Genomic DNA, 25381 nt, shown 5'->3' with positions numbered 1-25381 from the left:
CGCAGAGCTCGTCCTCTCTCCATCTCCATCTCCACTGCCACCACCAGTAATGGCGGCGCACCAGATCGCCATTGCAAAGGCTGCCTTCTCGGCGGGTCTCCTGCGTCCGGATCCAACGTCGGTACCACGCGATGACATTGCCGCGTTCCATGCCTCCCTCGACCGCGTCCTATCGCAGTGCACCCCAGCAAATATCCAGGTCTGAACCGTGACAGCCTCTCTGCCTCTCACATTCGAGTTACTAAATATACCCTCGGCCCCACACAGACGTGCAAAGCATGGTTACTCCACTATGTCGCTTCATCATCTAGCCGCGTAGGAGGATGGGCCAAATATTTGGTTGCGCTGGCCGGCTCCCTTGCGGAGGGCACCAAACCCTCACCCAAGCGCCGACGGCTCCACATACTCTACCTCCTCAATGATCTGTTGCACCACAGCAAGTACCACCTCGACACCACGGCCACCTTCTCCACCGTGAGCGGGACCTTGCAGCCCTACCTGGTGGACTTGGTTGGACACGCGGCTGCTTATGATCGGGAGAAACACCCCCGCCATCATCGGCGGTTAGATGATCTGCTAGACATCTGGTCCGAGCACGGTTACTTCAGTTCCGACTATGTCCAGAAGTTGCGCGTGGTGGTGAAGAATTCCGCTTCATTGGAAGCGCCACCATCATCCAGTGATGACCGAGCCGGTGACACCAACCCGAAGCCACCCGGCAAAGATGTACCGTTCGTCATGCCATCGACTCACGGTGATCCATCTACGCCATACTATGATCTTCCCGCCGGCAATCTGATCCCTCATATCATCCCCAACTCAACCATACCACTCCGGCCCGATACCATCAGGCCACTCCAATTCCTGGCAGGACCTGCGGACGCGACGCTGATTCACACTCTCAAAAATTTCTTGGAGGACGTCGATCGGATATATGGGACGGTTGATCTTGCCAAAGAGGACGGGGAAGAGGACATTGACGAGCTGGGCCAGGCCGTCCTCAGGGATGAGATCACGGGGGATATCCTCGACGGGGAAACATATTACGGCTGGAGTCGCACGTTTTGCCAGCAGATGAAGAAGACACCCAACGATTCACGCAGTCGGAGTGGAAGCCCCAGCGGAACTCGAAATGATCATAAACGCCGGCGCTACAGCGACAGCTCTGTCAGTAACCGAAGCGATTCAAGATCTCGGTCCCGATCACGCAGAGACCATACACGTCGCCGCTATGGCTCCCGCTCACGCAGCCGTGAGAGCTCTTACTCTCCCCGAGAACCATCACCTCCACGATTCCCCCCTCCTCATCAACCATCACACCCAACAATACACGGCCACCCCCCTCCGCCTCCACCTCACTCAGGTTTTCCTCCACCTCCACCCAACTTTCACGGCGCCTGGCCTCCACCCCCACCCCCACACATGCCGGGCATGCCTTTTCCTCCTGGGATGAACATGAACATGAACCCGGGTGGTTACCCTCCTTTCCCTCCACATCCTTCCATCCCCATGGCTCCGGGACAACCCTTACCTCCAGGCCAATATCATTTTCCCCCACCTCATCAACCCCCGGCCCAGCATGGCCCACCCTGGGATGCTGCCGCGGCAAGGAAAAATTGGCGATAAGCAGATCCAATAGATGCCTTGACTGTATCAGTAATATGAGATAGCTAATCAAATCATACTTGATAACTATGAGTGAATCGAATCGTTCTGTCAAAGTACAGATAACTCCGGATCAACCATAAAGCAAAATAATCATTTATTGCAAAGGTAGAAATTATCAGAGAGTTATAGGATATGCTGTCCCGAAGTCTCCTTCCGGTTTCTGCCCTGCTCCTTGTCCAGCCATGCCCCCAAAAATACATAAGCACCACCGCGAAACTCATAGCCCTCAGCTTCCATTCAAACTCCTCACGACAAAGCATCATTGATCGTGTCGACCTGGCTCTCAGGATGCTCCCCCAGAGCCTCCATCTCGGCCTTCTCCTTCGCCTGCTCGAAGGGCTTGCACGAATTGAAATCCTATATCACATCAGCATGCATCTTCATTTGGGAAACGGCCTGGATGAGCATTGCCCTGACGTACCTCGGCCTTACTATCGCAGCACATGGCAGCTGCGCCGTTTGTGCATGAGTCGGGGTATGCGTCGTCTTTCATTGGGTTGCCTAGCAGTAAAGCGCACGTTAGTATATCAATAATCCGTGTGGATTTTGTATCTCGTGCACACAAAAAGGACGGGGAAGAATGCATACATTGAAAGTTAATCTCCGAACTAATCTGAAGACCATTGAGCATAGGAAACAGCTTGCCCAGCGGGGAAATGAGGCTCTTGGACGCGCTCTCGACAGATTGGCAGCACCGCTTGAACTGCTTATCCGGGCACGCGTAGGCCGCCACAGTGGCAGTGGGAGTCGCCGCCAAAGCTACGCTTGAGGGCTTGTGCCAGTGTGATGAAGTGGCAGCGCTTGAGAGACTCGGCGCGCCAATTGATGCTGGGCTGTCTCCATGGGCGACTGGGACCGCGATGGCGGGAACGATCAGGGTGAGGAGGTAGGTGATAAGGGAGAGGCGAGCCGTTAGGATCATTATGGGCAGGTTGTGGGTGTTTCGCTGTTTCTGGCGCTGGGTATATTTGTTGACAATAGGCGAGTTCTGGAAGTTGAAGGTAAGAGTATTGGGCTATACTACTGCTGTTGCCGTCTGCGAGAAAGAAGGAAGGAAATTGAAAGGAATGACTAGAGCTGGACTGGACTGAACCGGTGCTTGTTGCTTGTGCTGGGGGTGTTGACGGGAAGACGATAGTCGAAAGGGATAAAAAGAGAGCTTCCACGCCTGCTGAAAAGATGACAGCCCTGCACAGGCTCGGCTTAGGGCATGGCGTGGGAGGACGAGCCAATCCCTCTTCCTCTCACCCTTTCTTGTCTCCGGTGGAATCCAGCCCACCAGATGCGCAGGCTCTGTCGGTTGGGACGCCGACGCGTTGAGATCATATGGAATGTGAACCGTCGCCTAATTTCCTGGGAGGGCCTTGGTCAAGTATGCTCGTCCTTGCTTCGCCTTGTATACTGGCATCGGGAGCTGGTTTCAAATGAGTGCAGTCGGCATATATTCGAATTGATCGCCTGGGATCCTTTGACGTTCGGGTGAGCTAACAAATACTTTTCATAGAAATCGTATGGCAAGTTCGGTATCTGCACTGCGAGGTTATTCTTGGACTTGCAGTGGTTCGCTCGGTGGTATGCAAGGGGGAGACCCCTAAACATATTAAGAATGCGATACAACTCCCTCCAACCGGGGACCGGATGGGTGCTATCTAGGGATGCTAAATACTGTGAAATGACTAGTTTGAGAATAGTAATCTCGGAGTAAATGGATCCGTCTAATTTCACAAAAATGCAAGAACTGTATTAGAGACAGAGTGTTGTCTATCGGAACTACTCTTGTTGCACGACCAGATCCTCCCTCCAAAGCATGACTTTTACCTTTGTCAAATCCACGAAGAGTTCAAGTCATGAGGTCCACAGGAATTCTACCTAGTTGAGACTCTTTATATATAGAGATTGGAAGTGTCAGGGTAATGGAAGACGACAGCGACACCTATATTTTCAAATCTTCTCTTCAGACACGAAAAGCCAACTGAGTGAAAACGTACTTCACCTGTGATATTTGCTACTACCAGGTTGAATTTCCAAAATAAATTTGTTCCAGTGAACGAAATGTGCCTCAGGCAACTCCTGCTACAGTCTGGACTTGGACTGGCTTTTCTTAATCCTCATTCAAATAATCCTCATTCAAATAATCCTCATTCAAATAATGGTGTCCCATTGCGTTGAACTATATGTCGTTCTTGATTTATTTGCGCTCTCGTTTCACACCAGTCAGTACATTTTTGTTGACACAGCCTTGATCCAGATTTGGAGCAACCCCGGCAGGTCCTTTTGGATTCCGTTGCAGAGGGATATAGAGCTACATTGGGATGACGTCTTCAAACTATCCAGTTCCTCCCACCTAGGAAGAGTTCTTGTCCGGGTATATGCCTTTAATGACTGTGACTATAAGGTAAGAAAGAGATATATTTAGTGCATGATCTTCTCATAGACGCTGGCGGAAAACTATCAGAAAGACGACCACGGTTCTCTTAGGCTTGGGGTTATATGAAGGAAATATTGGCAATAGTGATGCATTCACTTCGAATATGCTTCTTTTCCTATTTCTTTTCATGCCTTGGTTACCCCATTCAGCGAAGTAGGTAGGTGCAGGATTCAGTGATATTGCTCCTTGCCTGCTGTACGCGCTTCCAGACTATGTGCGAGGCCATGCAGAATTTGCTACAGATACAATATTTGTTTTGAAATAGTAACTTCAATTGACAGCTCCTTTTTCATCGTTTATATGGTGTTGTACAGGAAGGCAATGATGCCAACAAGACAGGGTGGTAGGAGGGACATAACTTCGTCAGTGCCATTTTTTTGTCCCACCAGGGGACAAAATATGCAAACACCAGAATGTATAGAAAGTGTCTTGCATGAGTGACACGAATCGTTCGACGAAAGAATGACGACTCCACAAGAAATGTTCAGTCGAGACTGGCTCGCTCAAAAAGAAAAAGAAAAAGAAAAAGAAAAAGAAAAAGAAAAAAGACTCGCTCGTAAAGCACTCGTTTTCGCTGATAATCAAAAACCCCATAGGAAACTCCCCTCCAGGCAAAAACACCGGACAGAACAATCATTGATGGACCGGACCCATCTATGTCAAGTGTCGCCATCGAGCTAGTTTTCGACTGTCGATGTGAGGCCAGATACGGTCGTTTTCTGGAGTACCATATGGGAAGACTATACCCAGTTAGATAAAAGATCTTCTTAAGAGGAACCAAGAAGACACGTACCTAAGCCAAGCTTAGAATCCGGTGTTCTTAGCCTCATGGGCCAACTTGCGTTCGGCTCTCTCGGTTGCATGACGAGCAGCACTGGCGGAAGTCGGGGGAGGACCATTGGCCTGGCGAGCCAGGCTACCGCTGTTGGAGTGGCCGCTATGAACGCTGCTACCGCTGCTCCGGCTGCTGCTGCCACTGCTATTGTTTCCATCATCCCGATCGACAAAGGAGGATATTTGACGTTGGGTGTAATCCAGCATTGTGCGGTTGTAATCCTCTAGCGAGTTGCGAGGGTCCAACGACCGGGAGGTCTCAACGTGGCTCTGTGTCGAGGCCGGCTCGCCTCTACTATCTGAGGGGAACATATTCAGGTTGCTTTCGGATGGGTTCGACATTTGAGTTCCTTCAGTCATGGTGGAAGAGGTGCTAGTAATAAGGTTAGTATCCTTCGTCCAAGACTTGGGCATGCACAGAGTTGAGACATCATCTACACACACGTGTTGCCCTGGGCAACGTGTCATGTAATGATGAAGTTCAAGGAGAGAGGTTCTAAGAGGCTCTGATGGCGATGACACACGAGGTCTCGCGTGTGTACGTGAGGGAAGCGAGGGATGAGTGGGGTGGATACGACTGCTCAGATGCAATCTGGCTGGAAGTCTTCTTACCTTTGGACTAGATGATCAAGACTGAGAACAGAAAGGGTTGGTTGGGGAGGCAAGAGCAAGATACGGGGTTAGAAGGCTATAAGCAGGAAGAGGTCAAGTGCAGCGGCTGAGATGGGTCCAAGAAACAGTAACTGGCAGGCAGCCAAAATAGTGCGATGATCACAGATTAGGAAAAGTCGGGATTGATGGGAGCAGATATAGTCAATATATAAGAATGGCGAGAGTATGAAATCGTTGACGATCGTGGAAGGCTAGGTATACCAATCTGATAGGTGCAGAAGGAAGTGCTTGTATTCTCCTGGAAGGATCCACGGTCTCACTCGCATATTTGGCTCTCCGTGATAGGGAAGTGACATCATTGGCTGAAGGAGGAGGGGGGGTGGATGGGAGGCAAAATGTAGTAGGTTTTAGATATGGCGCTTGGGCGACATCATAAGAACTGCCGACCACCCAGCCATCTGGATACCCGTCATCTTGTGGCTCCAGAGGGTGGGGGAAGGCGTATGGGTGTGGAGAGGATTGCAGCATCAGTGGAGGGGATGAAATAATCCACCCCACAGGCGCATGGCCACTGGCGAATGTCGATACCCACCCGCATCAGTCGATCCACCACGATGAGGTCACCGGGGAATGTGCGACTGGCCATGGCGCTCTGCGGGATCACCAGCCCAGCGAAGCGTCCCTGCAGATCCTCGCCTGACGTTTTCAAGACGGATCATAATGACCTCCTGATTACGGTGCCCGTCCAACTCGGGAGGAAATCAGAACAGCAGATGGACATCCCCATTCCTTCCAGCGAAGTATGAAATTGGGAAATGAAAGGGGCGTGAGGGATGGTCTAGACCTCCAGCACCCAGCCGGGTAGCCTTTTGGGCCATCTGTTGTGGACAATGTGCATTGTGTTTCGGCAGACCATACTGGGCAGGTACTGGTTAGCAGAATACGAGTACCGCAGTCGGTCGATAAACAGAAAGGGTGAGGCTCACAAACGCCAGTGGTGGGTAACCATGGCGTCATCCCCCCAGCCATTGGCCGATCCGCGCGACGGATTTGGTATTCGGGCATAACCTTTACCATCCTGCAGGTGCAGGAAATCATTTTACCAGCCAGGGTAAGACCGCAGAACATTCGATCCACATGGAAAGGATGGGGGCCGCCTCCCATCTACGGAGACTGAACGAAGATGGCCGCATGCGGAAAACAACACCACCGCGACGGTCAGGTGGGGAAGACTCCAGCAATGCGGTGGATCCGTATTCGGTATAGAGCGATACGGGTGCCTGAGGCAGATAAACAGACCATGTGACGTCAGGAGCCCTGATCCCATCTCGATGGGCGTTTCCGCGAATGAATGCCCAGCCTAGGACAGTTGATCTCCGACTGCAAGGTTGTGGATACGTCTTGTTTGTCCTTATTGCTAATAGCGCTAGCGAAGTCGGACAGGGGTGACAAAGTATCGATGGGGGCCACGCATGGAAGACAAGCCCACAGAGTACAGTACATCAGTGGAGCCAGGACAAGCCCCCGAGGACGATCCACCCAAGCTCCATATATTCACAGAGCAATAGCATGTACCAGTTTTCGGCGAATTCTACGTAGAGTGACGGGGAGATAGCGATCCGTATTTTGAGCGGGGGAGGCAAATCAATTCTGTGATTGCTACATAGGACGATAGCAAGGTATTTTCCTTACTCCATCAGTCTTGATCCAGAAGGCGAAGGGGCCGTTGTCAGAGGCAACAGTGGGTTCTTTCGCCTGGTCATCTCACCATTCATTCTCCTTGCTAGAACAGTTAGGGGCAACATTCACGTCCAGGAAGAAACCGAATGAACAGCCTGTCAGCAGAGGAAACCAGTTTATGGAGCATGTACAGGGGTCTGAAAAAGGAAGGTCAGAAAGGATGAAATACTGTACACTCTGGTCCAAGTCCAGGGGTGTCTGATGGCTAAAGGAGCCCAAGAACTGACGTACTTCGGCGAACAATTCAGTTCGATATGAAAGAATGAGAAGGGTATGATGGCCAGTGATATCAGCAGTGGCGCGTCCGTATCCTGTGGAGAGCCGTTCAGGAAGAAATTGTGGAGCAGATAGACCCTCGACTGGGATTCGTGTAGATCGAGGACCCGCAGACGGACGGTTAGCACCCCGAAGCGTCTGACCGCACGTTCGGGGAGGGATGCATGAGCATGTCGAACATACTTCATGAGATAGCTGCTCCACCATGAGAGAGCTGTCCGAAGTATGACACTATACGTATTGAGAATGGATAGTGCACAGCGAAAGGACCAAAGCGCCAGGCCATCACACATTTTCAGTATCCACAGTTTGCTTTCGCTCGTCATCACGATGAAAGCGCGAAGTATAAGCCATTATCTCCAGAGAAAGCAGGCTGGGATATGATACTCGCTGACATTGTTCCCAATAACCCCAACATGCAAGAGGCGAAGATGACGATAGACCTGGAGACACGATAGATTCAAGATCACTCCTCCCCTCCCTAGCGCCATGAATGATATCATACTTCCCCCCTCCCTAGCGCCTCCGGGGCACAAATTCTCCAGTAAAGGTGAACTAAGCCCGCCGAAAACGCGGGCTAAACAGGGCCGGAAGTCACCGGGCACGATTGAACGACAGTTACCCACCGAGCCGAGCTCGTTCTGACGATGTCGCCGTTGCGTAACGTCATGGTTTTGGCCATGCCATTCCATCATTAGGGTCGTCATGTCCATCCTTACTGCCCCTGAAAGGGCGCGCGCCTTTCCTCCGTCGCAACAGGCGTTTCAGTAGATGCTTTTGACGCTATCTTGGCCACAACCGCTTCCATAGTGAGTTGATCTCTCGTATCTGCTGAATATTGCCTGGATGACTTGACAGAACGCCGACAAGCCTGTTTTTGGCAAGCAATCTGATAAACATCACCGGCAGGAGACTGTTCGAGACTTCCCCGATACATTTGACGAGGAACACCCGCTCTTCGGAGAGACACAATTGACTGAGTAGCGGTCAGTCTTCATTCATTCGCGAAGATGACCACGCCTCGAGATGACCAAGATGGTGATCAGTCGCCTCTCGAACCCAAAGCACCGGTCCGATACTCTCGCTCGTCTACGGCGTCGAACACCCACCGGTGACTCTGACAGCGCTCGCAGCTGATGACAGGGTGTACTTGACGCTCGGTCTCAGCTCGTCTCTTGTGACTCGTCACGACGGGCTAGAGGCAAAAAGAAAAGGGGGTCGCTTTGAGTCGTCGTTGAGACTGCTTTATTCTCACTCCGAGAACCCGACTACGCGGTATCTTCCTGCCCTAAGATTATACTCGTTAGTGACTATTTCACCACACAGTGCGGGATTGCATAGTTGCCGGAATCGCTAGCTTTCCTTCCTCCTTCCGATTTGAACCCTAAGACCCTCTCCTACGTTCTTACCTTCAATGCGAGACACACGATCACCGTTGGGAAGATAGTCGGATAACACTGCTGCTGTCCGGCTGGACCATTAACAAAGAGGAAGGTCGATGTCATGTCGAGCGTAGAAATCGCTGATTCCGCCCAAATAAATTTTTCTAACGAAAACCTAGGTATAACCGCAACGGATACACTATGACCACACGCGCCACGTATTCAAGAATAAAGATTGATAGAAATGCATCGTATTATTTTGGTCGTGCCCTATCCATCACACGTAACCTGCGAAGAATATGTTAGTGAGATTTCCGTCCCCCAGCGGAAAAACTTTCAAGGATATATCCAATATGATATAGGCATATCCAAGTGTCGGTCATAAAACATACCTTTCCGGGCGCCCTGGAAAAAGAAGCGCACAACAAAGACCTGCAACGCAGCCATGGACACCATTATCAGACCCTCGATCACACTGAAATTGAAGATGCGGCGCTCTGTGCTCCGCACGGTGCTGAAATTCCGGTTCTCGCGTGTGCGGAAATACTTCTGGTTGCGGGAGATAGTCGACAGCTGGGCCGAGAGCTTGTAGATGGACTCCTCCAGGGCTGAGGTCTGTTCGGGGGAGGCTCCCTGGCGGGAAGGAAGCTGGGTGCGTTGTTCGTTCTCGACCTGATGAGTTGGAAGAACGCGTTAGTAAATTGCTGATGGAGGGAGAGGAGGGGAAAAGGTAAAGACACATACAGCAACTTCGAAGTCAACAAACTTCTCCGCGAAGGTCGACATCTCGTTGTTAAAGCAGAATTTGTACTCTCCAATGCTCTGCGCCGTAAAGACAAAGTCGCCCTGTCTCTCCTTCGTACCCTCCATGACGACCTTGTCGCCTGGTGCGAGAACCGAGTAATCCACGTCGAAGGAACCGCCAGATTGGACCTGATATCACCAACGCGGGTTACATGGTCAGCCGCCTCAATTCGTCCAGTATGCCCCCCAAATATTAATTAGGAATTGCTGCCATAGAGAAAACGTACGGCGAAATAGAAAGCCACCTTGGCGTTGGCCGAATCGACATTGGCGTAGAAGCATGCCTTCTCGTTCGCCTCGAGCTTGTAAGTCAGGGCGGTTGCGCTGACGGACGAGACCAGGGTCGCCAGGCCGGCGAGAAGGGGTGCAAACCGCATTGTGACGGGTGCAAAGCAAAGGACAAATGAAAATGAGAAATGTGAAGAGCAAGGATTCTTGGGAGTGATAGGAGGTTGTGTTCTGGCCAGCGTTGCGGGTTCCGGAGTTTGCACTGTTTGCACCCAAACAAACATTTCCATAGTTTTACTACTGCTAGGAGCTATGTTGTATACACAAGCCAACGACGGGGAATAGGAGAAGGAATTATAAGAAAAGAGAAAAATAAATGAACATCATCATGTATAAGCTTGCAGCTGCTCCAAGATCAAGCAGGACACGTCCTTCCGTCGCCAACCCACTCAAACCCTTAGCGCAGACGCCAAAAGTCGCCTCTCTACCGAATGAAGAAGCCTTCACTCTTATTCCAGAAGCCCCGGTTCTTGTTTGCATGATCGAGGCCGAGGGTATCCTCGGAATCGCCTAGGACATCTGACAGAATATCGTCTGCGTAAAGAATTAGCACCCACGGATAAAAATCTTGGAAAGTATGAAACCCACCGTCTTCTAGGTACCGGACGCTGGAGTAAGAAGCGCGAGGAACAGAAGCAAACTTGATCTTCTCGAGTTGCTTGCCCTTGATCCCCGTCCGTTTCGACAGACGTTCTTTGGTTTCCTTGAAGATCTCGCCCTGCATAAGGTCAGCGATGGAATCCTTCTCTGCGATTGCAAGCAGGCAACTCACCGGTTTCACGACGAATTTGAAGGGAACACCGTGGGTTCGGTTTGGCTCTTTATCAAAGTTGAAGGCGTTAATCACTCGGTCGCTCGCGTCCATGTTCACCTCGTCGGCAGGGATTCTCTCGGCATAAAGGGTGGCATATTCGTTGATGGATGAAACATTATTGTCATCCCGGAGCTCCTTGTAGATCTTTCCACTATGTGCCTCACAGATTCTCATTTCCTGCATCGTCTCATCGTCCAGACTCGCCTTCTTTTGCAAGGAATCCAGGAGATCGGAGACGGTGCCATTGCGAGGAACCAGAACCTCCAAGACTTGCTATAATGGTGTTAGCGTTAAATTGAGGGCAATGGGCAAATGAAACTAACCTCCTTCGTGATTCCTTCTGGCAGCAATGTCACCTTGAAGCATTTCTTGCTCTCATAATCGCTCAAGCTCGTATCCAGAATCTCGTAGTACAGGGCATCCGACCGGTGCATGGTATAGCCGTAAGCACCATATTGGCCGTTGAGGATCTGAGCAAGACTCTGGGCAACAGATCGCTTGAGGAACGGCTTCGGCTTTCCGGTGCTCGCCATTACCGGCGCAAATCGGAGATGTGTGGGATCAACGTTGAGGTGCTCGCCGACTTTCTTTGAGAACTGATCGTAAGTCATCTTGCGGCTGAGGGTCAAATTAAAACCTTCGGATTCTTCCGATTTAATCGGAGCGAAAGTGACGTCCATGCGGTTCAAGAGATAGTCGTAAAACTGTCTCGCATCCCCGTAAAGTGCGGTCGATGGCAGCTCCGACTCTTTGACTGAGCGCTGGAAGGTGATGATGTCGCCGTCCTGGATCTCAGACTGCTGGAATGTTTGCTTGGGCTTCATCACATCGATCATGGTATGTTTGATCTCCTCAAATAACATAAACTCCGTGCCGGCGGGCCAGTTCATCCGCGACAGGATAGTCGATGCCAGTTCCCCCACCTTCTGGTTCTTGCGAACAGATACAGGCCCGACGCCACTCAAGGTCTGAGATACAACATCGAAGTGCTTCAAGAAAATAAGAACGGAGTCATTGTCCGGCCAGGGCGTAGGCTGTCCATCAGGGCCCAAAGGAGCAACTTCCATCCACAGTCGGAATGAGTTTCCTTTGGTACCAAACTTGTTGAATGCCTCGTCAACAGTAATGTCTTGGTCCCGGATTACCTGGTCAGGGCGCGTCGTTTTGTTCTGACGGTTGACCATGACCCAAAACCGGATCGCTTCTGCTTTGAGACCACGCTCTTCCGCAATATCCTGTGCAAACTCGCTCACTTTCTTGGTCTTCAGAATCCGATACCATTTCGGAAGCGCTGGGTCCTCCGCGGGAAGGTCGATGCTAGTTAGGTCAAATCCATGATGGGCTTTGAATGTGTCCTCGTTTAGGACACCAACGTTCGTGTAAAGGTGGGCTTCTTCTCTTTCCTTCTTTCGGCGTAGCATCTCCGCACGGTCCTCGGCAAGTCGCGATTCTATGTGACTAGGCACATCTTCCTTCGTAATCGGCAGAAGCACATCGTCTTGTCGCGACTTCCGAATGTACACCAGCATGTAGGCGTTCATGGACCGTTTGGTTGAGAGACCACGTGTGTAAGGCTGTCGTACACCGGTTGCGCCGTTGGCAAGCTCATACTCGCCGCCGTAGTTCTCCTCCAAGACTTCCTTATCGGTAGCTCGGTTCACCCGATCATCATCAAAGCGGTACCAGTATCCATCCTTGGTAGGCTTGAGGAAAGCGTAGTAATGGCCGGCATTGAAGTCACCACTGTGGACGAGGACGCCGTGCAGCTCGTAAATCCACGGTTCGGACATGTCCGCATCTTTGGAGAGGTAGGGGCTAGCGTCAAATTCCATGGGGAAGGCGTGTCGGTCGTTGAGTTTCATCATGGCGTCGCGGTTGATGTCATATTCAAATCGCTTCAGGTGCAAATGCAGCACCGGCGGAAAGCTTTCAAAGATCACACCCTTGTTGGCGTCTTGCAAGCCGTACGGTGGGCCGGCGTCGTACTTGTTCTCGCCTTCTAGTGTCTCCACTTGGATGTAGTCGCGGAAACTGTCGTCGAGAGTCTTGTTGTTTCGGACATTGAGCTGAATGTCCCAGAACTCTTCTATGCGCGAGGATTCATAGTCGACATTGATGCAGGAGATGTAGGTCTTGGTCTTGCCTACGAACATTTCGGGCAAGGCCTTTTCAGCGGGAGTCCCCTTCATCTTCTCTTCTAGGCGTTCCATCAGCTTTCGCGAGAGCTCCTGGACGTCCTGTTGTTCGAAGATTTGTCTTGATTCCCAGCCGAACGATGCGGTAAGTTCAGTGGTCGAGACTGCCGTGTCACTTGACTGCAAATTGAAGAACAGCCTCTGCAGTGTCCACGCACTGTTTTCGCGTGAGGCTTCCTGGTCAGTTGGAATTTGGTATACAGCCTAGAGGATAAGTTAGTGGGTCTACCGAGGTCACTATCAAGTGTCTTCATACCTTGCGGAACCCGTTGGTGAAATAGAGCGATTGCAGTAGCGAGTTCAAGTAACAAGTAGCACCTTGGTTCTTCAGACCAACCATTCCCGTCTCCTTTTTGGAGTCATAGCTGCAAAGAAATCAGTCAGTTCGAGGTTCTGGAGTGGCGCCTGATAAAAGCTTACTTCTGGAAACTGTGCCAGAGCACACCGGTCGGATCTTTCACCACTCGAACGTAGGCCGTGACCTGCGCCTCGTCATCCTGCACCAGCGACACATTTTTACCCGGCCATGCGTCGTTGAAGAGACTGCGAAGATCATAGAACCTTGTAAATCCCCAATCGCCCTCCTCCGCATTAAACCGGTGTGTCGCAACTGCAACTGGGTTAGCTAACCTGCTCGCTCCAAGCCAAAGGGGCTGCAAGACATACCGTGAGAAACATAGATGGAGGGATCATTCACGTTGGACAAGACCAAAGCGAACTGCACACACGCATACCAGTTCTCCGGCGGCTCGCCCTCCCAAGCATGCTCGAGATAGAACGAAGCATGCTCTGCATGGTTGCCGTACGGAAAGAAGAGAATCCGCCTACGCTCCAGTCAACAACCAGGTCAAGCCGAAGGGTTTGATAAAACGCACCAAGGGAAACCTCCGCACTCAAACGTCGGCCCGTGCACCTTACGGTCCAACTTCCGCCAGTCCTTGATGTGCCATGTATTGTGTGTCTCGTCTGCGGTCTCTAGATCGGGGGTTTGGGGCAGAACCCGAGCCATCATGGCGGTGTCTGTGTGTGCCGCATTTTCTTGTTAGCCAACTGCTCCAAATGCGACCGAATGGACAGTGGTCGACGTATTCCAGCCATATATTATCTGCGCTATCCCTCCACTGTAGCCTAATGCACGGGGAGAAGGCATCAAGGAAAACGAGATCACGTACGGTCATCCGCGGTCGGTGCCGGGTCGGGCTCCTCGGAGCCGGGCTGGGAGACGACAACGACGTCGGTCTTCTCATTCTGGTATTGATCGTACTCGTCGACGAGCATATCGTGCTCGCCGAGCTGGGCAGAGTCAGCGAACGGTGTCCTTAACGGAGGGCATGAAATGGAAGGTGAGGATGAACCAATGACGACACGGGTTTGGGGCTTCGAGGGGAGGGGGGAGGGGGGGGGTGTTAGTAGACTCACGTTCTCCATGGCCAAAAGGGCCTCCCGCAGTTCCGGAAAGCACTGACGAATTGAAGAAAGGGGGATGTCGAGGTGAAGAGGAGGTGGGAGATGTTGGTGGTGGGATGTGTCGGTATGGTGATGGTGGCGGAGTCGCGGACTCGGCAGGAAATCCAAGAGTGAGGGAGTGAATCCACGACCGGTTTAGCAACACACCCAGATCGTCCAAACCGATCAATAGTATAATCCTGTTGGAATTTCGTATTTTTCTACCAAGAATCATAGTCCACTACATGTCGGTCATAATAGTAGGCGTTCAGTTGGCCCTGCTCTCAGACAATATCGCTAACTACCGCACTGCAATAAACAAAAATCAACCCGATAGAAATAGTGTACGATCATCCTGCTCCTCTTTACTATTACCATAATGCCCTGCGAACTGGCAAGTTGTTTGTCACATGTTCGGTTCTGTCCTCACCGCCCTGTCTGCTTCCCTTCGACCTGCAACATGACTCCGACTTGAACCTCCATGACGACCGGGGCATGCACATGATGCGGCCTAGTCGTCCCCGAGGCTGGCCTCCCCTGCGATCCGCTGTGCTGACTCGCTCCTACTCGGGCTCGTCCCATCAGCCGCCGCCATGGAGGCCCGTCTCCGCGTTGGATGAGTATGGCCTCGATACACCCGTATCTCTCCGAGCTTGATGCTGACCCTCTTTGGACCAGGTGGGTGGAGCGAGCAATCCGACCGATCAGTCTGCGCCAGTTGACCTTCTTCGGGCGCACCCTGACAGAGCCCCGACTCATCTCCTCGGCAAACTACGTGCGTACTGAGCTACCTACCCGGTAAGTCAGACAAACATTCTCAAGAGGCGCGTCTGATCGAACCAGCATTGCCCATCGGCTCCGAGACATCCAACAGCTGCCCTATGTGGTAGTCTCCAACCCGCACCTCTCCCTGGTGTATGAACTCTACTACAAAGCATTCGAGAAGTTCCGAGTCATTCCCGAGATCTGCAGCCTCGATGATAACGACCGGCTCTGCGACGTGCTGCGTGAGATGCTCAAGGAGCACCTGGTGGTGATCCCGAACCTGGCCATGGGGGTGCTGGAGTGCCGCGAGCTCGTTCCGCCTGATGAGATGGACCGATTCATGAACACTTTATTGCGAGCCGTATGCATATCGAGGATCCCGTCGGGTATAGTAGTACTGATTGTCTATATTAGCGGATATCTCGCCGTGTGATTGCGGAACAGCATCTAGCTTTGACCGAAACCTTCAATTCGCCCTGGCATTTCCCGGACTCGCACGAACGAACAGATATGAATGCAGACTTTGTGGGCGAGGTGTTCTTGAAGTGCAATGCGAAAGAGGTGGTCGAGCGGTGCGGCAAGGTCGCCCAGGATCTGATGTGGCAGAGCTCCGATTCGACCAAAATTCCCGCCATCACCGTGCAGGGCCATCTGGAGGCGACTTTCCCATATATTTTGAGTCATCTCGAGTACATTGTGGGCGAACTGCTGCGCAACTCGGTGCAGGCCGTCATCGAGAAATACCAGCATTCGGTCGAGACACCACCACCCATTGAGGTGCTCATCTGCGAGACCCCCCAACATGTGATCATGCGCATTTCCGACCAGGGCGGAGGCATCCCGCGTGAGATTTTGCCCTACCTGTGGTCCTTCAGCAAGGGGCCTCGCACGCAGACCCGGCTGGAGAACCTGGGCCAGGTGCCTGCGATGGCGGCCACCATGCAGGAGCTGCAGGTTTCGCAGGAGCGCAAGAATGCGGACCGCGATACCTTCCACGAAGGGTCGCTGGACACGCTGACGTCGAGGCCACCGAATCTGCGCCTGGGCATGGGACTGCCGATGAGTCGGGTGTATGCCGAGTACTGGGCTGGCAGTCTGGAACTGCACAGTCTGGAGGGCTACGGGGTGGATGCGTTCCTGCAGATCTCCAAGCTGGGCAACAAGAATGAGCAGGTGACAACGCGGGCGAGCATTGATGCGGTCTGAGGATCTTGTTGGAACTGAACTATACCGAATCATCTGCAGAATAGGGCGGCGAGGGCGGCGGTGGGGGATGCGATCGGGATGACGTAACCCCATCTGCTGCCAGCCCTATCCTATCCTAGCGCGCCGGATCCTGCTCTCCACTGACGTCTGATCGCCGATCATTGAGGCGCCTGAACTCGTCCAAGGACGGCGCCCTTCCCATTCACATCTCCTTCTGCTTCTTCCTCACCCTTCTGTTCAACTTCCTACCCGCCAAACGCCCTCCCCAAACTCCGACCAGCGCTAATCCGGACTCCTCTGACCTTCATCATGGCGGGTACCTGTTCTATGCTCTGCCTGGTGATCATCACCTTGTTCAGTATGTTTAATTCCCCTCCCTCTCCTGAAGGGAAACCACTGCTGCCTGGCAGCGACGACGCAATCTTGCCCTCTGTGTAACACTGCTGACACTCCTCCAGTCCCACCACTCGGCGTCTTCCTCATCTCCGGCTGCGGTGTTGATTTCTGGATCAACGTCCTCCTCACGATTCTCGGGTAAGCTTCTACATATTTGCCTCTTAAGACACGTCCTAATATCCCTCACAGCTACTTCCCGGGCCACATCCACGCGTTCTACCTGGAATATGTCTACTATGACCGCCGCCATCGCGACCCTTTGACTCGTGCCAGCCAACGCCCCGCGCCGGGTGTGTATTCGGACCGTATTCAGAACGGAGGCAACGGCAATCAGCGGAACTACGGGACACTGTAGAGGATATCAAACGATCCGAGAGGAACACACGAATAGGCTGATGTGTGGAATCGAGTGATAGCCTTTTATTGGCGCCTGTGTGGTTATCCCAGTGGCAATGGCGGTGGTGATGATGTTCTGTATTCCTTTTGAAGCGATGAATGATACTTTTTCTTAACGACCCAAAGCGGCAGCTGTGCGTAGTCCATATTGTACCATTATACATTTGATCGAATAGTTGATTCCGCGCAAGATGTCTCTTTGTAGCTCTGACACTGGATCCGAAGATTCCTGATTGATGTCTACAACAACCCGCAAACTCGAGCTACCCAATTGCCCCAATCTCCTCCATATAACACACATCTATACGCCCTCCTTCTTCGCAGCCACCTTCAACGGCGGAAAGTCAAACGCCTCACTGTTCACCACCGTCCCCTGCGTGCGCGGCACAGTCCCCGTCCCAGGACTCCACCATAGCGCGCCAACCCACGGCTGCACATTCCACCCGGCAGAAAGCGTGACGTTCTCTCTCTCCGCCAGCCTTCCGGTAATATCACTGATCTGGTACTTAGCCTTCTGGCCACGCAGTCTCAGTTTCCCAGGCGTATCCTCCTCCGCAACAGCAGCCGCGCCCTTCTTCGTTGATTTCTTCGCTGCTGGCCGCTTCTTCTGCGACGATTTCTTTGCTGGCTTCAAGGACGCGGGAATAATCGACGGCGGAATAGCCGACAAGACCTTCTCGCTCAGCGCATCAAACGAATACGGCGATGGCGAGGCCGGGATAATCGCGTCCCAAATGATCGCCTCGGTCAGCGGAACCTTGGACTCTTTCTTATCGGACGAAGAGTACGTCGCGTAGACATAGACAAAGACCTGCTTGGTGTTCCAGTTGAAAAGCGGTGACAGGTCCGCGTCCAGGTCGAAGCGGATCTGGGCGTATTCTTCGCGTTTGGTGGAGTAGTAGTGCGGTCGGCCCTTGGCTCTGTTGTATTTTGTAAAAGGTTAGTACCGATATGGATGCGTCAAACTGGGAAATCAAAGCTATGATTGAAAGAGTAGGTAGGGCTGGAAGGAAGGAAGGAATGCGTACACTTGGACGTTCTTTAATGACACTGCCACCGACGTGTCTGCCGTAGGGAAAAGGAGTGTCGATAGCGCTGCGAGCCCTGCGACGACGAGGGCGACGGTCGTGAAGAAGCCGAAGACGGCTTGCACGCGGTTGAGGCTGGAGTGCATGGTGGATGGGTGCGCGCGTGGGGAGAGACACGGAGACAAAAAGGGAAATGTTACTGATTGATTGATGAAGCCACCTCGGCCGGATGAGTGGCTTATCGATAAGCCTCAATGTTGTCTACAACAACATCGTCTCTCTTTACTTGCTGCGTGACAACTTAATAGGTGTCTCACCATGGGCGATCACGTCCTCTTCTTCTACGGTGTTTATTCTCTCTATATTCAAGCCTGGCAACATTGCTAATATTATGGCAGGCACGCTGATGGCGCCGCAGGTGCTTCACCGCGTCGTCCACGGGCACCCGGACCCAGAGCCCTGGCAGAAAGCCCTGCTAAGCTTCCAGCCGGCCGTCTTGCACGGTTTCAAGAGACACCGCGTGCGCGGCGCCGATTACCCGGGCATCGTACGCGCCAGCGGAGAGCCATCCACGCAAAAGGTGCTCGGTACGCTCGTATCCGGATTGACAGATGGAGACCTGCACCGGCTGGATCTGTTCGAGGGCAGCGAGTACGAGCGGAGAGCTGTCACCGTGCGGCCGTTGCCCGACTCTTTGGACTCGAAGTTGAACCGTAGTCCGGGACACCAACCAAAGGGCAGCCACTTGCGCGATGTGCTTGACGCGGCGGGGGCGGAGATCGCAGATGAAGCGGACGGGGTGGCTGCCGTGACGTATGTGTGGATTGCTGGGAAGGATAGGTTGGAGGCGGCGGAGTGGGATTTTGAGACGTTTAAGCGGGATAAGATGGCGTGGTGGGTGAATGCGGATGAGAGTGAGTGGTAATTAGATCGACATCTTCGTAGTACACACTAGATTTGAGGTCGGGTATGAGATGCAGGAATATAAATAAGCATAGTTAAGATATGACCTAGAAGAATAAACGTAAATGCAAATGCTGGTATCTCATGCGTCTTTCCGCATCCTCTCTGAGACCCCCAAACCGACGACGCCTGTATCCCCGCTGTGCATGAGATCGAAGGCGAACAGAAAAGGCAAGAAAACAAGAACAATCCATGAGTGTCATAACCTGTCAAGAGCAATCCCGCCGCGATATGCCCCGCGGACTCCGTCGTACTCGTCCAGCTTCTTCCGTTGGCGGCGGTGTGCCCCGTATCTCTGCTTGGGCCCGGACTCCCTCCTTATCCGTGCCCTTCTTGCGCTTCCTAGTGGTGGGATCGCCGCTCTCTTTCTCCTTTTCCTGGCGGGCAAGTTTCTTCCTGTGGCTTAGCTTCGTCTGTGCTGTCTCCTGGCTGTCTGGAACCTCGATCACCTCTTTATCCTTCTCGGTCTCGAGGTTCCCTGGTTTCTTGCGCGATGGTTCGCCTGGCAATTCCTGGCGATGTGCGATTCCATCCGAGGAGCCAGTAGGCACCAACTCAACCTGATCGGGTGTGGAACTTTCAACATCAGGAGCGTCCTCGTTCGCACCATCATCCTGTGTCCGAGTCGAATCAGCAACATCTTTCTCAGGCTCACTCGGTAATGGCGGGCCTAGCAGAAACGAAACAGGTTGCTGATTTGCCATAATCTGTTGACCATCCACCTTATCCCGTGTCTGCTCCTCATACAGCTTATCAAGAAACTTGCGAAGCCGGTGGCGCAGAAGACCGGATCCCAACGGAGGCCAGTCAGCCTTCGCATCCATATCTCGTCGAAGGATCTTCGTGATGAAGGGATCCGGGTCCTGCACGAATTTCTCAACGTATGCCAGCAGGTACAAACCGCAATCAGAGTAATTCGGCTGCAGGGGAATCTGTCGAGCTCGCATGCCCTTGATTTGTGCTGCGTCTAGCTTGACCCCTTTCTTGGACTCCGCTTCTTTGCAGATGTAGTCCCGGAGCACCTTGACGGTAGGTGATCGGGCCAGATCGAGGGAGTCGAAGGTGATGATTGTCGTCTGGCGGGGGTCCAAGTTCGGTCCGGTTCGTGTTTTCTTGGATTTGCGAGATGGCTGGGACGCGGTGACGCTCTCGACGGGGGTTTCGGGGCTCTCGGTCTTATCACTGACACGGCCAAACTTTGCCGGAGGAGACTTCACATTTTCTTCCTCCTCGGGCCACTCCTCTGTTGGACCACCGTCTTCCTGTTTCTCCTCGTTGGTTGCTGCATTGGCTCCGTCGAGAGTCATTGACGCTAGAGATTGGCACGTCTCCTGTTCTTTCGAAGACTCCGCGGACTTCTCTGGTGCAGCTCCTTCCGCAGCTTCGGAAGAATCAGGTACCGGCTCGGGCTCGGGCGTCTCTGGAATCGTCTGAACCTCACTGGCCGGCCGAGTCGAAGCCTCCTTGGCATCTGCCCCGGCGCGGTCGGGCTCAATAGTCCTCCCCAACGGGAGTGACAAGCTAGGCAAGTTGCAGATGATAGCAACATACCAATGCGCATTCTCGTTGATAGGCACGACAATATAATCGTAAGCGAACAGATCAACACTGCGAGTCCACTTCTCCACGCCACTGTAATTGATCTCACGCACACCGCGGGGTGTGTTGGTGATGGTGGCGTAGAAGTACGAGTTGAAGAAATAGATCTTCTCGGCGGCGGCCTTGTTGGTTCGCTCCACATGGTCTTGAAGAAAGCGTATATAGAAGCCGATCAGATTATCGTTCAGAAACTCGCCTTCGCGTAGTCGATCGCGGTCTTCCACGCAGACTTCGGCCTTTTTCTTTCCCGCCTTGGGATAGACCAGGGGTGTCTGCCACTTCTTTCGGGCTTCATCATCCGTTGATGGCGATCGTCGTATATTGGCATCGCGCTCTTCGGAGGCTGCTGAGGCTTTTGGCGTTAGGCGCGCCGATGCTCGTGTCTCGCGGCCTGAAGGCTGAGCAGCCTGGAACCTTTTCACCGGAATCTCAACCCCGGCATCACCATCTGCTTTGGAGGATCGAGGTCGTATCTGCTCATCAGGTGAATGCCCGGACTTAGATTTCAAGGACTCTTGACCACCCTCTTTGGCATGATCTGGCTTTCCCCAACTAGTCTCACCATTCACATCCTGCAAAGCGGAGGAGACTTTTGTGCGAGTGGAAGGATTGGCAGACGATATTTCTGGCTCTGAAGGAACAACATCCTCGACCAATGGCTTTTTGGTGTGGCTGCCATGAAGCTCCAAGTTCCGTTCGTAGGTTGCGAAAGCTTTATCCATGAAGGATCTGTGTCGTAATTAGCTCACATGCGCCGAACTGAACATTGCATGGACAACATACCCGTCTTTATCTTGTATTTTGACCTGAAAGTTTTGCAGCGTATTGCAAAGGCGTAACTTGTCAGCGGAGTTTGTGAACTCCACGTCCACCTTGTCCCCGGGCGAACTGGCTGCCTGCGAGAGTTCTATCCTGACTTTGCAACTGAGCTCACGTCCTTGCAATGCCTTTCTGATTTGCCCAAGGGGAATAGACACGGTTTTGCCGGGTTCCACGATGTTCTCGCCAAGCTCGAGCTTCTCCTTATCCACATCCAGACGAATAGTCATCCGCTCTCCCTCAGTCGTGACCTTCTTAATGGAACCAAACCGAATCGAATTAATGTCCAATAGCCACAAGTCCCGTTTCTTTTTCTTGTTATTCATCTTCTTCGGGCCTTGGCGGGGCGAGGCTGCAAAATTGGTATTCTTGATATCAGTGGGTGAACGCTCACGAACCGGGGACTCCAATTGCGTCTGGCTCTCGGTCTTCCGACGAGTGAGGTTGGGGCTTGCATCCAGAGACTTCGGAATTGGGTGAGTGGTAGCTCCCCCCTGCAACTCATCAGAGCTCTCTCGATTGAAGTCAGAGATGCGACGCATTCCTTCCGACTTGATGAGCTGTCGGCGAGGGGGAGACGTTAGGGACCTGAGATTCACTGGATTGCGAATCTCAACACTCTGGAGAACCGTTTGCCGTTGAGATCGATCTGATCGCGCGTTGGCTGCCATGAACCGCCTTTGTTGTGCAGCGTTCTCGGTAAATTGCCCCTCCTCTAGGGAACTCACGGAAGAAAAGCGACGGTTTCCTTGACTGTGAGGACTCCGATCGACCCGGTTGACCTTGACTATATCTTCGAGGTTGCGATATTCGGGGAGTTGTTGCCTCTCGCGAGACTTATACTTCTGTCTGACTGGTGGTAACCGCGGGGAAAGCTGGTTTGCTGGCGGCAACATCTCCATCATGGACGAGACGGGTTCGGTCACATCGTCGGTAAGATTGATAGTCGGGCTGGACTGGTCATGACGGCGCCGCTTATTAGGTCGGTCCGATTCGTCGTACTCCCAAGCATGTTCCAAGAAAGGCCGTCTGGAATTCGGTTGCCTTTCCTTTCCCTGCGCGCGGACCGATCCGCTTTCTTTCGAGTGTTTGGAGAGCGTGTCTGCCGGTCTGAATGCGCTGCCGGCCTATGATTCTCTCAATCAACATATGAGTCGCAATTCTCAGTGGAAAAGACCTACCCCGGGCTTTCGGTTCTTCTGGAACGAAGCACCAGGTTTAATCGTGGTCGCCCCGGGATCCCTATATCACAAGCAAAGTCAGCCAGGTCAAATCTTGAGCACTCATGGGCCACACAGAGACAATACCTGTAGCTCTTTGCCCCCATCAAGCGGGCCTCGTCTTGAGCATCATTCCGCGGCTGGTCTCGTCTCCACATCTGCGCCGAGGTCCCCAAACTGGGAGAGAGGCCTTGTATCAGCTTTTGCCGGGCGGCACGGTCGCGCTGAGAGGTCATATTTACCGGGCGGGGTGTTCTAGAGCAACCAGCGAGGTGGGGTGCCGCTGTCGTCCAGAAGAGAGTCGTGGTTCAGGCGGAGGAAGAGGTATGTCGGCATAACTGTGAGAAGCCTGACAAAGGTCAGAAATAAGAAAGGCGAGAATGGAGTGCGACTGAAACTGCAGCGTGGCACAAGCGCGAAGAGATCACATGAAGGCCGGGGCGTGAGATTGAGAAATAATAGAAATGAAAGCAGAAAAAACAGAAAAGAAAAAAAACAGAGCGCAAGGCGGATCCCGCATGCAAGACACACTACGGGCGGCTAGATACGCACCTCCGAGAGAACGGAAGGGATGGCTTGACGAGTAGCAGCGCGTGAACTGAACTCGGTGTCTGAGCGATTTGAGCGACGAGGGAATGAGTGGGAGGATGGCCGCGTCGGGGAAGCAGAAGGACTGCGACGCGAAGCTGAGGGCCGTTGGGGATCGTCCGGCCGACACGGGGACCGAGTGAAGATCGCGGACAGTTTCTGAAAGAAGGGCATCGGGCCTGCCACACCTATGCCATGCCAGGTCCCATGCTGTACCCTCTCTTTTTTGGCTCCGGACTCTTCACTATAGATAGGCTTCTGGAGATATGCGCCGTCATTCCATTCCATTATGACCCAAGGCGGTCAGAGAGTAGTGGCGCCTGAATGTCCAGGCATCATATCCACGACGTCTAGTTAGTTTACTAGTGATACATCTGGACGTGAGCGGAGTAACTGCTCAATACCTATGGAGCATCTACACAGAGGCGTAAATGGCATAGCTTAGAGAATCGTCTGCAGAATGGCTCTGCATACATTTCATAGAACAAAAAAAAGACTGCATCGCCACCGTTGTATACAGAACGAAAAGCATCAGGACATTCCAGAAAAGCCACAAGAGGAAGGAAAACAACATTTCGTATGAGTTTCTCGCATAAAAATCAACCCGCTGAGTTCGCCTCGATGCCCCACCGACCCCTTCCTTACCCAAACGCGTCCCAATGAAATGTGATCGTGGCTCTTTTGTGGTGTGGTGTGGTGTGGTGTACTATACAGGGCCCTAGGCCGGGACTGGCCTTCACGAGGCTACAGCCTTGCCTTTATCCACCGTCATCGGGTCGTCATGGCCGGTTACGCGCCGCCGCTCCGATCCCTGGTGGTGACCGCTGCCGGCCGTGGCTTTCTCATGGCGGGCCTGGTCGATGGCCGACCGCTGGGCGATGCTATCATCGTGGCTCTTCCAGATGATGTTGGTGTCGGGCGGAAACGCGAGCAAGCGCTTGATCGTTTCCCGGATCTTGATGTTTCGACCTCCATCGATCCGAGTCCAGATACTCAAGACATCCTCGCCACCGCGCACGCTGAGGACGGCGCCACAGACTTCATCACCGGCCTCGGCAAACTGATCGCCGGCCATGGCCAGCAATAGGTCCTCCCAGAATCGATCGGCAACGCCCTTCTTCAATCGCACGATCCACTTGCCGCCCCGCTTGTTGGCCTCATCTTCCCACACCGGGCGGATACCCTTCTTAAAGATGTGGTAGTCCGAGACCGTCGGAAGAAGCGAGGGCCGCTTGAGATGCGAGTATACCGCCCAGAAGCTCTCGACAGATGATATCGCGGCGAGCGCAATGGTCGATTTCTCGTAGTCGGAATATTTGGGCGTAGGAGGACGATACCAGACGATCCACGTAGACTTGAGCGGATGCTCATCAACACCAGATACAGACAGCTTCGCGCTCAGGGCTTCTTCCTGCTCCGCAGACATGTCGCGACTCTCACTGGACATCTTCGTCTCAGACGAGCCACCAGGTGTCTTGGGCGCACCGAACGAGGCGAATGCGCCAGACCCTAGACCGAAAGCGGAAGAAGGGTTGGCAGCCGACGACGAGACTCCGCCCGACAGCGGGGATATTGCGTTGAATGGATTCGAGCGGCCGTGAGAACTGTCGGGTCCAAACCGTTTGGAGGAGCGGGGCAGGTCGACTCGAGCGCCACCGTCCTTGTTGTCCGTCCCGGCCATCGACAGCGACAATTTGGAGGAGGAGCTGGAAACGAGACACATGCGTTAGTGATTGTTCTTGCCAGGGAATGACAGAATTCCCGGCTCCCCACTTACTTTGCCCGACGAGACCACAGGTTTGCATTATCCATCGCGGCGGGTGACCAGACTGCCCGAGACACGAGCGGTCATCAGGGAGAGCCGAACAGCCAAAACCACGGCACTCCTCGTAGGTGGGCACAGTCGGTCGTCTA

The 25381-nt window shown here is 53.0% G+C and overlaps 10 protein-coding genes across 10 annotated transcripts; 4 read left to right on the top strand and 6 right to left on the bottom strand.

Moving 5' to 3' along the window:
• Positions 1-49: 49 nt before the first annotated feature.
• Positions 50-1626, top strand: N7510_004812 (RNA polymerase II-binding domain-containing protein; the record flags this gene model as incomplete). Its single annotated transcript, XM_056976738.1, has 2 exons — positions 50-199; positions 268-1626. The coding sequence occupies 2 exons, from the start codon at positions 50-52 to the stop codon at positions 1624-1626; spliced, it is 1509 nt and encodes a 502-aa protein (XP_056836694.1).
• Positions 1627-1914: 288 nt separating this feature from the next.
• Positions 1915-2590, bottom strand: N7510_004811 (uncharacterized protein; the record flags this gene model as incomplete). The annotated part of the gene is made up of 3 exons (XM_056976737.1): positions 1915-2025; positions 2090-2169; positions 2257-2590. 3 exons carry the CDS (start codon positions 2588-2590, stop codon positions 1915-1917), a joined length of 525 nt encoding a protein of 174 aa, XP_056836693.1.
• Positions 2591-4900: 2310 nt separating this feature from the next.
• Positions 4901-5290, bottom strand: N7510_004810 (uncharacterized protein; the record flags this gene model as incomplete). The annotated part of the gene is made up of 1 exon (XM_056976736.1): positions 4901-5290. The coding sequence occupies one exon, from the start codon at positions 5288-5290 to the stop codon at positions 4901-4903; it is 390 nt and encodes a 129-aa protein (XP_056836692.1).
• An 866-nt stretch (positions 5291-6156) lies between these two features.
• N7510_004809 (uncharacterized protein) lies at positions 6157-6348 on the top strand (the record flags this gene model as incomplete). Its single annotated transcript, XM_056976735.1, has 1 exon — positions 6157-6348. One exon carries the CDS (start codon positions 6157-6159, stop codon positions 6346-6348), a length of 192 nt encoding a protein of 63 aa, XP_056836691.1.
• Positions 6349-9217: 2869 nt separating this feature from the next.
• On the bottom strand, positions 9218-14469 carry N7510_004808 (ubiquitin-specific protease UBP15; the record flags this gene model as incomplete). The annotated part of the gene is made up of 13 exons (XM_056976734.1): positions 9218-9228; positions 9333-9612; positions 9685-9873; positions 9972-10275; positions 10461-10566; positions 10621-10750; positions 10805-11119; positions 11170-13245; positions 13298-13406; positions 13462-13651; positions 13708-13865; positions 13917-14061; positions 14214-14469. 13 exons carry the CDS (start codon positions 14467-14469, stop codon positions 9218-9220), a joined length of 4269 nt encoding a protein of 1422 aa, XP_056836690.1.
• Positions 14470-14988: 519 nt separating this feature from the next.
• N7510_004807 (protein kinase PKP2) lies at positions 14989-17209 on the top strand (the record flags this gene model as incomplete). Its single annotated transcript, XM_056976733.1, has 7 exons — positions 14989-15107; positions 15166-15285; positions 15331-15613; positions 15667-16452; positions 16578-16797; positions 16917-16992; positions 17044-17209. The coding sequence occupies 7 exons, from the start codon at positions 14989-14991 to the stop codon at positions 17207-17209; spliced, it is 1770 nt and encodes a 589-aa protein (XP_056836689.1).
• Positions 17210-17551: 342 nt separating this feature from the next.
• Positions 17552-18424, bottom strand: N7510_004806 (signal peptidase complex subunit SPC3; the record flags this gene model as incomplete). Its single annotated transcript, XM_056976732.1, has 2 exons — positions 17552-18170; positions 18279-18424. The coding sequence occupies 2 exons, from the start codon at positions 18422-18424 to the stop codon at positions 17552-17554; spliced, it is 765 nt and encodes a 254-aa protein (XP_056836688.1).
• A 245-nt stretch (positions 18425-18669) lies between these two features.
• On the top strand, positions 18670-19203 carry N7510_004805 (gamma-glutamylcyclotransferase family protein; the record flags this gene model as incomplete). Its single annotated transcript, XM_056976731.1, has 1 exon — positions 18670-19203. The coding sequence occupies one exon, from the start codon at positions 18670-18672 to the stop codon at positions 19201-19203; it is 534 nt and encodes a 177-aa protein (XP_056836687.1).
• A 247-nt stretch (positions 19204-19450) lies between these two features.
• N7510_004804 (uncharacterized protein) lies at positions 19451-23115 on the bottom strand (the record flags this gene model as incomplete). Its single annotated transcript, XM_056976730.1, has 4 exons — positions 19451-21569; positions 21624-22786; positions 22841-22901; positions 22967-23115. The coding sequence occupies 4 exons, from the start codon at positions 23113-23115 to the stop codon at positions 19451-19453; spliced, it is 3492 nt and encodes a 1163-aa protein (XP_056836686.1).
• A 1088-nt stretch (positions 23116-24203) lies between these two features.
• On the bottom strand, positions 24204-25279 carry N7510_004803 (eukaryotic translation initiation factor 4E; the record flags this gene model as incomplete). The annotated part of the gene is made up of 2 exons (XM_056976729.1): positions 24204-25173; positions 25245-25279. The coding sequence occupies 2 exons, from the start codon at positions 25277-25279 to the stop codon at positions 24204-24206; spliced, it is 1005 nt and encodes a 334-aa protein (XP_056836685.1).
• Positions 25280-25381: the final 102 nt, after the last annotated feature.

This window comes from Penicillium lagena, assembly GCF_028827675.1.
Source record: "Penicillium lagena strain IBT 129212 chromosome Unknown utg000002l_segment0_segment0, whole genome shotgun sequence".
In the NCBI taxonomy this organism is placed as follows: domain Eukaryota; kingdom Fungi; phylum Ascomycota; class Eurotiomycetes; order Eurotiales; family Aspergillaceae; genus Penicillium; species Penicillium lagena.
This window is presented reverse-complemented; position numbering and strand designations above follow the sequence as displayed.